General features: G+C 38.8%; 1 protein-coding gene across 5 annotated transcripts in view; it reads left to right on the plus strand.

Moving 5' to 3' along the window:
• Positions 1-12,508, plus strand: part of NCKAP5 (NCK associated protein 5) — a 965,493-nt gene that overhangs the window by 861,357 nt on the left and 91,628 nt on the right. For all 5 annotated transcript variants that reach the window (XM_073884776.1, XM_025857088.2, XM_073884781.1 and 2 more), the window contains 2 exons: positions 605-779; positions 8,369-8,444. In XM_073884776.1, coding sequence (XP_073740877.1) covers positions 605-779; positions 8,369-8,444 — 251 coding nt within the window. The remainder of the gene's footprint in view (positions 1-604; positions 780-8,368; positions 8,445-12,508) is intronic.

The raw sequence follows: 12,508 nt of genomic DNA on the forward strand, positions 1-12,508 counted from the left end.
AGAGTAGCAGTCTTTTCTACATTAGCCAGAATTTAAACAATGAAATAAAAGTTTAGCAATAAAATGATAATTTAGTCCATGTTACTTTGTTAACCAAACCAATGGTCTTTGAAATGAAAGAATGGTAAATTTTATCAAGGTTGATAGAAATTCAGCCTACACTGGAACCGTGAATGTACCCACATGGCATGAAATGGAAGAAAATTATACATACATTTTTTAAGGTATGCCAACCTCATTGATTGTACCAAGCAAACGTATACTTAGAAACTTTGCAGAGGTAATTACATTTCCCACTGATATGAAGCCAGACATGTATTTACCAATCACTCCTCAGTGGCTTTTAATTTGTTCCCTCCCCCACCACCTCACAAGCAGTTAAAAATAAAAATAAAATAAAAATAAATTATTGTCAAATCTAAACTGACACACTACTAGAATGTCAGATGAAGATGTGATCAAGGCCACTGACGAACATTTATGGCTCAAAGGTTTAAAGACAAAGAGATACAAAGAGCTTACTTTAAACATGAAAGGATTGGGGAAAAGTAGTGATTGAAGAAGAGCAGTGTAATTTATCGGAGGAATCACTTTCTACCTGCAGAGTTGATAAGAAAGCAGCTCAACAGACAGAAAGTGGATCAAATGATGTTTCCTGCAGGAGTGTGTTAAACAGCTCCCAGGGCTCCTGTCTCACTGGCAGCTCTGTGAGCACTCAAGGAAACCACAAGAAAAACATCAAAACCAAAGCTGATGTGGAAATACAGAAAGGCTCCCTGGTAAGTGCTCCACCCATCCGGGTTCTGAAATGAACCTGCTTGGATTCTTTCTGCCTTTGCTGATGGAAATATATGAACAAGAGAAGGGGGGGTGGGGGTGGGTAGTTCCAGATAAGGGAGAGAAAGCTGATGACAGCTTCTCTGCAGAGAGGTGGCGGCGAGATTGCAAATGGGCCGCTTCCTCCAGTAACGCTGCTGTTAGCCCCCTTTCAGAAGGACGGTGAAACCAGACAGAGTACCGGCCAATGACGCTGTGGTGTCAGGTGTCATCTTCAAATTATACTCTTGTGCAGGGGATTTGTTTGGATCATACCTTCCTTCATTCCCAGCGACACAAAAAGGAATGGACATGATTATGGAAACTAAAAGTGCTAAACAACTGGAGAGAATATTGGCCATTTCGATTATTTGGTTTAAGCACTGTTCATTTTTTCTGGAAGTTCTATCTGTGTACCAATTCCTCTCACCAAGAAATCTGTTTTGGAACTTGACTCCCTATTATTCAGTCTCTTAATTGTGAGATCCAGAACTCAGGGGGTAATTTCCTTTAAAAAATGGGCAAAGAGGGCATTTTTCTATTTCCCTAGGACATGCTAGTTTCAGATAATAGTTTTGTTTTAAAATTACCTTAATTTGCACTGAGTCTTCTTACATTCTTTCTGTTCTTGCATAATTGATTTGGTGATGTTCATTGTTTCTTTATGTAAGTTCTGAAGCACTTGCATAAACAAAAATATTCTTTTTACAGAATTACTGTATCCATATATTTTTGTACTGCAAACAAAGAGATTGTAAAGTATGGTACTTGCTACCATTTTCTTAGGGAAAACCTGGTAATTATACATTTTTTTTTCTAGAGTGATTGGCATTATTAGTTATTAATTATTAGTTTAATTACTTACCGATGTTTTAGAGTTCCTTAGAATTTCATAGACATACTTCAATTGGACAAAAAATGCACATTTTTCTTTCAGAGAGCTCTGGACTCTGAAGAGCTATAAAGTCTTTTATATCAAACTCTCGGAAATCCTATGGGAACTCTGTTCATTGCAGAAGGTTTTGTTTTGTTTTTTTTCCTTTTCCCCCCTTTTCTCTTCTGGGCTTCCATGGTATCCTCCCTTCTTTGAAAACATAGATGTCCCCTGCATTATAAAAAATCACAAGTTATAAGCATATCTAATGCTGCCCTTGTAGTGTCACTGAAAGGGAAGAGAGAGAATGAACGTGTGGAAATGTGCAATATGCCAGAAAGTCAATCCAACTGATCCAAAACTTTGATAGCCTGGTAGAGCCCCTTATCTGAGGCACTCAATTTAACTATACCCCATTTAATATGGTTCTGACAGCTTAGGGTGTATCTTTGCTGCATAGAAATAGCAAAAAAATAAAAAGACCCTCTGTTTGGCTTTTACAATTTCATTTTTCCTTACTTGTTACTTCCTAATGCTAAAGTAATTTCTGTGCTTTTCGTTCTTTCGTCTTCAGTCTTTCACAGTGTGGTAGTAAGTGTCCTTTAGTCCTTCCAGAATATTTACAAGAAACACTCTTACTATTTTCTGTGAAGTACAAAGATTCCCTAACCACCCCAAAATACATAATCAATTGGGATATGCTAGTTTTTTCTAGTTAGCTACAAGAGGAAATTAGTCATGCCCGGAAGCTTTTCCATACAGAGGAATATTATTAACCTGGATAGTTGACCAGGTAGTCTTTTTTTTTTTTTTAATGTAAAATGCAGTGTTTTTTGTTTCAGCTCCATAATCATCAATGTGGAATGGACTAAAATTACTAATTTCAGAGAGGACATTGCCATAGTCTCCTTGGGGACTAGTACAGTAAGACGACCCGTGAAAACCTATTTATTATATGTTATCAGCCTACACAGGAAGGAAATTAGATGCAAAATAGGATATATTCTAATACCATAGCACATTGATGGGAATACCCATGAACCTCTTAAAATTCAGAGTTTGAGGGAATTTTCCCCTACTAGGGCTGAAGGTAAATTTGCTTTCTGCTTATTTTAAACTGTGTTGCAAAAGATTCTTCTCATCGTAGTCACTTGGGATGAAAACAATAGCTGTACATAATACATTACATATCACATTTTTTTTCTTAATAGAGTCACTGTTCAAAAATCTCATATCACGATCTCTTCCCTTTACAAACGAAGACTATATTTTGTTATGAGGGTCCTCGGGGATTTTAGTTATTTTAATCTGCGGTGATTATAATACAAAGATTATTTCCATGCATACAACAATGTATGTAGCCGACCTCCACTTAGTCCGCTAGTAACTGCATATCCATATCCATTCTCAGGATTGCTAGATACATTTTAAAATATGCATAAAAGTCCCATTAATTCTTTGCTGAATTAAATCTTTTTCCCCTTTCAGAGCCTTAATTAGAAGCTTATGTCCCCACTTAGGCCATCATTTACAGACCACTTAGCTCTAATTTTCGTGTAATTTAGACAAGAGCCATGTTACTCTATACTTTTACTCAAATTATATAAAATCATTATAGGTGGGGAAAAGGCATCCCCAGGAAAGACTGCATCAGTATTAAGTAAATAAGCAAGAAAGAAATGTGCTCTATTGCGGCATGTGATAAGTCCTTCCTTCCTGTGGATTCAGATAATCTTGTGAAATGAGAAGTCTCAAAGGAAGGCAGCTCCAGGCTCCTATTTAACTATCACTGGACAAAATAAAAATCGTTAACAAATCAACGAGACCATATACCTTCACCATGCGCTGGGAAGAGATGGCCATTTCAGTATGGGTATTTTAATTGAAATTATGAGTATTCTTTTCACCCATTGTCCCATAGTCTGAAAAAAAATTCATATATGCTAATTAAAAAGCATCAAATATTATTCCATTAAAATAGTACTGTGGTGATGAAATAGGGTAAAATAGTACAATAATTAAGCAAATTGTTATCATCTTATTAAGTTCTGCAAAATGTTACAATTTCAGCATCCTTAACTGAGCAGTTCTGTTCTAAATGCTATTTTGATGTTAATAAGAAGTATGCATATTTTGCCCTCCTCCTGCAAATTTTTCTAAATGACTAACTTTCTAAAGGTAATGCCTTCTGGAGTTTTCCTTCCAAAAATCACTTCTTGTCTCACTTAGTTTCATTATGTTCTTTTCATTTGCAGTAAACTTTCACCGAAAAATGTTGTCTTCTTGGGAAGCAATTCATGTTAGGATAAATCAGGGAAGAAATGTAAGCAGAATTCCAAATGAAGGGTGTCCCCAAATGTTGGGTTTAATTCTGAAATTACATATATTATATATGTATATATAAAATATGTAAAATGTAATATATGTAATGTACATACATAATACATATGTAATGTTATATATATATGACACTATTGAATTATTTTCTCCACTTTCCTCCTTTGTAAGCTCCTTCCTCCCTGCCCTTTCTAATGATAGGGGTTAGTAGAATATAATGGGCACAGTGACATTTAATGGTTTCCTGTTAGAGATCTGTATTTGTTACAGTTCTTGACTACAACTGCAGAACCCAAAAGATGGACAAGAGTTGGACATGCACCATTAGAAGGCACCCAAAGTACTGACAATAAACTTAAACCAAAAATAGCCCATAGTTATTGCCTGAGTTACCTGCTACTTCTTACCGAATAGGATATTGCTGACGTTAATTTGTATCAGTTCCTGTTCGAACAATGGCTGAGAAAATTCTATATCTCTAACCACCATTCTTTTCTGAGCCAAACTTCCAGATTTTGTGAAAACTCCCATCTTTGAAGTGCTTTGTCACATGAAGATCGTCCCCATTGTCCCTATCTTTGGCACATTCTTAATCTTGGGTTGGTAGCCCCTTACTCCCAGGAAAGTTTCCACAACCTCTCACCAATACCCAGCCACTGCATGATCAAGAGTGAAAATTAATTTTTAAGAATTTAGACAGAAAGAGGGAGAGAGAGAGCACAAGCAGGCGGAGCAGCAGGCTCTCCGCTGAGCAGGGAACCTGATGTGGGGCTCGAACCCAGGACCCTGGGATCATGACCTAAGCCGAAGGCAGATGCTTAACTGACTGAGCCACCCAGGTGCCCCAAGAGTGAAAATTAATTTTAAGTTCAGCCTATGAAAAATGTAATTAGCAAGGGGAGTCTGCTGCCAAAATAAATTATGCCCCTCGTTTCCATAGGCAAATGGATTTTTTAAATTACCACTTTGCATTGCAATCTATTTGTATAGATAATTAGAGCCAACAAGTATGCCATTCTAAGGCACTCCCCCATTTGCCATCCCTTTGCTGATTTTTCTCCTATCTTCTTTAGATTTTCCTCTCATGGGTCATCTGCTCCTCATGGGTCATCAGCCCAGGAAAGCTGAAAGAACTAGGGGCCTTTCCTCTGATAAGTTCCTCTGATAAGTGCCCAGAGGCTATATTTAGCATTTGCTGTTAAGCACATAAAGCCCTAGGAAAGTTCTGAGAAGGAGCTGCCAGGTAGGACTATAGCATGGCTTTTTTTTTCTTTCTTCAACATGATACTTGGTGAAAGGTGGTGGTTAAGTTCCACAGACGGGTTAGGAAACCAGAAGGGAAGGGAAGCAGAGCAGTTACACACACACACACACACACAGTCTCTGAAAATTTTTGCTACTCTTAAATAAAAATACAGTTTATGTATACATGGAATACTGCCTGCATATCTAATTGCCAGACACTAACAAAAAAAGAGTAGTTCTTGAGAAGGTCTGGGAAGGATGACTGTAACAATATGGCACACTCTGAAAAATTTAATTTTGGCAATGAATACGGGCCAGAAGTGCCCACTCTAAAAACGAAATCGTTTGTGACCTTGAAGAGATCACTAACCCTGTATGAGCCTCTTTTCCTTTATCTACAAGATGAGAATCCTATTTTAATTATTGGCTTCTTTAGTTTAGAATCTCACAGACTGATAGAGAGGATGATTCCCCCACATGCCAGCAGGTTAGCAGGGCATACCTTCAAGTTTAAAATAGATCAATGTAGAAGAACTTAAAGGAAATACTATTTTACATAACAGGCAAGGGAAAACATGAGACATGTTTTCATGAGAGTTGGTATGGGCTGAGTATAAAAAGATTTCCTTGATGTCTCTGTAAATGAGGATGAAAGGTTCATGTTGGGTTGTTAATGGAAATGTAGGTGGTTTGAGATCCCTTTGTCAGTGGGTCTTTTGGTAGCCTTGTCACAAACAGACCACTGAGCTGGGCAAACCTTGGAAGGCAGATGAGTAGCATGTTAGCCTTGCTGATGCTCACGGTGCTTTTCTTCTCTGCTATCCATAAATGTCCACTACTGAAGTGTCCACAAACTGTTGAAGAAGTCTTCCCTGCCCCACCCCCCACCCCTTTCCCTAACTTTCTTCCTCTGGACGTACTAACAAACAGGGAAATGCCTGCAGAGCAGAGAGCTGATGGGGGAAAAAAGTGATGAACATGCCCTCTGGATATTCAACCCTTGATCTCTCCTTGTGGGGTTCAGGAAGCCATCTCCATACTCTCTTGAGTCTGCCACTTTCTGCCTATCAGCAAGTCCAGAATAAGCACCAATTGCATTCTGATACTGGAACTGCAGTTATAAAATAAAAATAATTGGTCTTATTCCATTAAATCTGAAAAAAATAGGTAAAAAGTCAAAAGCTAAATCTAGCTCAAGGTCAGTATGCAACTGTATGACTTTCTACATTGCAAGTATGAAATAAGAGTTTCTTGTCATTCAGCTCAAGCCCCTGAGCAAATACACTGACGGCCTCTAATGTATGTGCCTAAGCAGAACCCCACTGCATTCAGTGCACAGTTCACATCATTATCATTGGCTGCCCAGATGACCGATGGGGATGTATTTTAAAAGAGTGTTTTAGGTTCATTCCACCAAGGACCACAGCTGTCTTGAAATTGAGGCCAAGTCTATTGGCATAGTCAAACGGAAATTTGAGAAAAACAAATTTCCCTCAAATGAACAGAAATCCGCTGTCAGTTTTGCTGAATTTGAATCCTGGTTCCACTACTTTGGCCATTACTTGTGTGTTTCTTCAGGAGGAGGAGGCTAACAATAGCACCTAGCCCCGTTCTGAGGATTTTGAGATCACAGGCATGAAGAGTTTAAACAGCACGTCCTCCGTAGTATTTCAGAGTATGCCTTTTAAATTATGGCTCATACTGGTAACGTTGTTTACTGCTGCCACTAGATTGAGAGGGAAGGGCCATGAGTTTTAATCCCAGCATTTCCACGTACAATATGTTGAAGGAAACTTGCTGGATCTCAGAATTCTCATTTGTAAAATATTGTGACTTATCCAGGTATCTCTAGAGTTCTGCTGAATGCTACCCCATTCAGCATCTGGATATTTCAGCTGAAATATAAGGGGAATGTTTTTGACCTAAAAATCGATATAAATATGTCACTGCTCTAGTTCACTAAGCATACATCATAGTCACCTTATGTTTCATCATAGAAAGAACAAAAGAAATCATTTTCTTAGAGAGTTACATTCCAGGAAAGGGTCAGGAGATCTAAGTATATTTCCTTCTTCTTATTAAAATAACTTGTGGTAGAAGTCACTGTCTCTGGAGGAATTATATTTCCTTTGACTTTAATTTTCCCTAACAGTTCTGTGTTACTGACTTTATGAAGTATTAAAAGCCAAAGCTGTATCTTTAAAATCTTATGGAGAATTAGGTACCCTGTAAATCCTCACTTTCAGGTCAGGGGTTATATTTCTGAAAATATGCTTTTGTTCTTATAATTAAAACTTGTGATACAGCCAAGTGATAGAGTAGGGAAAAGTGGAATGAAGAGAATATCTATGTAAGTGTGTGTGCCTCTGTGTATGTGTGTGCATGTGGATACATACACACACACACACACACACACACTTCTATGTACATACGTGTGCCTCTGTGTATGTGTGTGCGTATGGATACATATATACACACGCGCGCGCGCACTCCTATGCACATGTGTGTGCCTCTGTGTATGTGTGTGCGTATGGATACATATATACACACACACGTGCACACTCCTATGCACGTGTGTGTGCCTCTGTGTATGTGTGTGCATATGGATACATATACACACGTGCACACACTCCTATGCACGTGTGTGTGCCTCTGTGTATGTGTGTGCGTATGGATACATATACACACACTTGCACACTTCTATGCATGTGTGTGTACCTCTGTGTATGTGTGTGCGTATGGATACATATACACACACACGCACACTCCTATGCACGTGTGTGTACCTCTGTGTATGTGTGTGCGTATGGGTACATATATACACACACGCACACTCCTATGCACGTATGTGTGCCTCTGTGTATGTGTGTGCGTGCATACATATATACACACACACACTCCTATGTATGTATATATACACACACACATCCCCATATATGTGTATATATACATATTTATGTATGTATATGTATATATGTGTATACACACACTCACACATACCCACATTTGTTACAGAATGAACCATCATTCTGAGGATTGTGAACAACATATTTACTATAATAAATAAGAACTTACAGTATTTTCTTGTTGCTGCAGATAAAAGAAGCAAGTGAAAACCTGCAAGAGGATGAAGATACCATTGCAGATTCCACATTTCAGAACCACATCATAGGTAAACATTTACATCTTGGTACATCTTTATGGGTGATACTTTCTGAATGTGACCTTCTTTCAGACACAGTGTGTTCCTATGGAGCATGTCTCATGCCTAGCCTCTATTAGGCTGGGTCTTCTTTTTTTAAAAGATTTATATTTATTTATTTATTTATTCATTTATTTATTTATTTCAAAGAGGGAGAGAGCACAGGGGGAAGATCAGAGAGAGAGAGAGAATCTCAGGCAGACTCCATGCTGAGTGCGGAGCCCTCCGTGGGGCTCCAGCTCAGAACCCTGAGGTCATGATCAGAGCCAAAACCAAGAGTCGGACGCTTAACTGACTGCACCACCCAGGTGCCCCTAGGACTGGGTCTTAACTTCTCACACATGGTTACTTCTATCTTCTCAGACACTTTAAGCTACCAAAAAATAAGTCGTTCAAACAGAACCTATAAAGAAAACATAGGTGTTTTCAAAGGAACTCACTGCACACTGATGAGACGCGAGTCCTTGTCAATATGAAATGAGAATAATACTGAGTATAAAAATTTCTCTGGGGAAAACAGTCAACTTTGAATCCATCCACTTTCTCTAATTGTCTCAAGAAGCATCTTCACAACTACCGTTGGTTAGACCTGAGGGATGGTATCTTTCTTAAATTGAATATTTTTTAATAGAATGTGTTTTACAGACAGAACCAAGTAGATTTAGGTGCACCTGGCTTTGCCAAAACCTCACAACTTACTTTCTTTATCATTTCTGGGAGAACCCTGAGCATCAGTAGTCCTGTCTCTGAAATAAGTTTGATTTGTCAGCTCTTTCTTAAACCTGTGCATCAGCCTAGATCGAAGGGACTCAGCTTCCCAACACAGAAAGACTTGCTGACCCTTTGCTGACCTGTTTTCAGCAGCCAGGAGGTAGCTGGTGACAGAGTGGTTGTCTGTGACTGTGATCCTTGTCAGGTGACGGAAGAGGTGATACACTTAACTGTTCTGGGCCACCGTGGACGATTGCAGAACTCTTTTTTCCTCAGGCTCTCGGGAGAGCTGTGCATGGAAGCGTGCTGATTATTTAGTGTTACACAAGATACCAAGGCGTGATGGAATAATTGCTACCACTCACATTCAGGTATAGCAGTTAATATTGAATCCCGCATTCGAGGGTATGACAGCCCCCCAGATTTCTGGTTTCGATGAGTGTCCACGGCTCCTATCCCTTCAGCTGCCAGCTCGGAGCCCCTCAGCACCCTTAGAGCCGTGCTGGTACACTCTGGGCCTGCTTTTCTCACATACCCAGAAGTCTTCTGCAAACTCTAATTTACAGTTTATCTCAGAGAGTTATTGTACTCCCACAGCTTAATGAGACTGGCACACCATTATTATTCTTTTCATTTGTAATTGAGGATACTAAAAATCTTAACAAACAGCTGAATGAGTGCAGTCTGAACAAGATTATTGTTCCAAAAAGACATCCTTTATTATGGTTGTCGATGTAAAATGCTTAAATTGGTATCAGTTGTGTGTAGTTAGCTAATATGCAAGTTAAATACTGTTTAACAACCTTCAAACATGACACTATGTAAAGCCCCGCTGAACCATCATTTTCTCCATAAGGAGGTGTCCCTGGGCCTATGAAATAACATATATAAAGTTAAAGGCTGAATGTTTTTCAAAAAGAACTACAGTAATCTAACTATGCTTTAATAGACCTGCAATTTTTTTAGATTTGCATTGTTCGACATGCTAGCTAGTAGCCATAGGTGACTATTTCAGGTTCAACTTAAATTAATTAAAACCATGTACAATTAAAAATTCAGTTCCTCCATTTGCACTAGCCTCATTTCAAGTACTCAGTAGCCACATATTCAGGGTGGTCTGTGTGAACATTTCTATCATCACTCAAAGTTCTATTGGAAAGTGCTCTTTTCGATTACTCTCATGGAAGTAAATTTGGACCAGGTTTCTGACAGGGGGCTGACTTGGTCTGCACGTGGTGTAGATTTATCTCCTCAAACTAGGGGAGAATTGTATGATAAGCTGCTATTGGCTACAAGTAAAACAGCAACAAGACGGACTAGCCATTATACGTGAGTAATGAAATCATTTAATCATCTTACACAATTAAAAATCTGGAGGAAAGTAAATACGGAAAGAAGGCTAGCAGCTCAACGATGTCATCAAAAGCCCTGGCTTTTTGTCCTCATATCTGTTGCCTCTGGTTGCAGATTGATTCCTGCCACTCTAGGCATTCCATTTACATTCAAGGCATGAGTATAAGGAAGAGTAAAAGCTCCTTCAGAATCCACCCCACAGACTCCATCTTACGTGTCATTGATGAGAAGCAGATCATGAAACCAATCCTAGCTGCAAAGGGTGCTGGGGCAGTCAGTATGTTGCTTCTGTTTACTGCATGAGGTGGCAGAGAGAATGCGGTTGCGAATATTCCCTAGGTTAACCCGTCAGCAAGATCACCACAGCCAACCTTCTCAAAGCTGCATCCATTTCAAGACTGAATGAGACTCAATAGATCAAGTAGTGATTTCTCTTTATTCCAGAAGAATGACTGAGAATATATATTTAGCACCCTGATAAACCAATATTCTTCGTTTTGTCTAAACTAAGTGTTGTCACATAGCCTCACAATATTACATAACCATAGAAAGTTTTTTCACTCACAGCAACTGAGCAAATCTAAATATTTTATGCTTCTAACCAGATACCAGCTAATGTCTTTGACAAAAAAGAATAATCAGAAAATTTGTGAACCCGAATGTTTGTATTTCTGTAGTTAAGGATAGTCACGTTGGTTTAATCAAAATGTTACTGTGAGTTGATTACATGACAGATATTGTTAACTAAGCCTGCTCTGTATTGAAATTCAAGATTCATGAATTAAATAAAATAATACAACTAGATTTTTTTCTTTAAAATCACCCTAATAAATGTCAGACTTCCATGTTAATAAGCAACAAGAAAATGACTATTAGCCTAGCCTAATAGAAATGTTAACACAAATGATCACAAACCCCATATTTCTAATTGCTCTTTCCTGCTATTTAACTGTAATAGGTTCATGTATTATATTAATTATCTAATAGGATGAAATGATCAGTGGGAATTCAAATAACACTTCCATATTAAAAACACCAGCCAGTTATAGCATCAAAAATGATCGTCTAAGTGGAGGCAGAGGATCCGGAAATTCCTATAAAGTGGAGAAAATGCCTTTTAAGGAGTTTGAGGAAGAAACCAAGCAGAATTGAATGACATACAAGAAAACAAGAATTCATGGTAGACTCTGTGAAGTGAAGGATGCATGTTATTTGCTCCAGATTTTAAAGAGGTAAAAGGACAATCTGGCCAATAGCCCAATGGGCAAATACCCCAGGGCCCCATTGCAGCATGAAATCTGATTACTCTCGCCTATTGGCTGGGTGTCTTCTTAGTCTCTTCTAAAGGAGCCCTTCTGGCTCCTGTCACCAGGGGAGAGCATGACAAAGGGCATGGTCTAGCCCTGAATCTGGCTTTCTTTGGGGAGCTCTATGGAGTTGTGTTGGTACTCCCCTACCCACCTCAGGAATTGCCTCCAAGGGATGTGTCTGTGGTCCTCCTGTTTCCGTTTTTCCCCAAATTGGCCTTAGCTAGCAGCTAATATATTATGCAGGAAGATAGGAGGTGCTCAATAAGGACCCCCCTTTGACTTAATTATTAGACCATATACCAGTTGATTTCCATTTTCCCGAGGCATTTCATTTCCTTAGTCCCTGTTCTCTCCTAGACTCGAGCTAGCTAATCTGGTAAACTAACTCATGTTGGAGCAGTAGATTAAGAGGGTATTTTTTCAGGTCACATATTTGCATTATAACAAAGACTCGAGAAAAGTTTTACTTCTAGTTAAGAGGAGGAACTCTTGAAACTTTCATTCAGGTTTCAGGCACTCGCATCACTGGTTTGAGCAAATTATAGGGTGAGGAAGGAAGGACAGAATCAACCTGACTTCGGACACTGAATAGCACAAGAAGCAGTGCTAGGGAGGAAAAGTTATTTTGTCATATAACCCCACTTTTGAAAGATAGCCTGC

This window comes from Callorhinus ursinus, unplaced genomic scaffold (genome assembly GCF_003265705.2).
Source record: "Callorhinus ursinus isolate GAN/ISIS: 27379988/994484 unplaced genomic scaffold, GSC_fseal_2.0 scaffold2, whole genome shotgun sequence".
Lineage (NCBI taxonomy): Eukaryota > Metazoa > Chordata > Mammalia > Carnivora > Otariidae > Callorhinus > Callorhinus ursinus.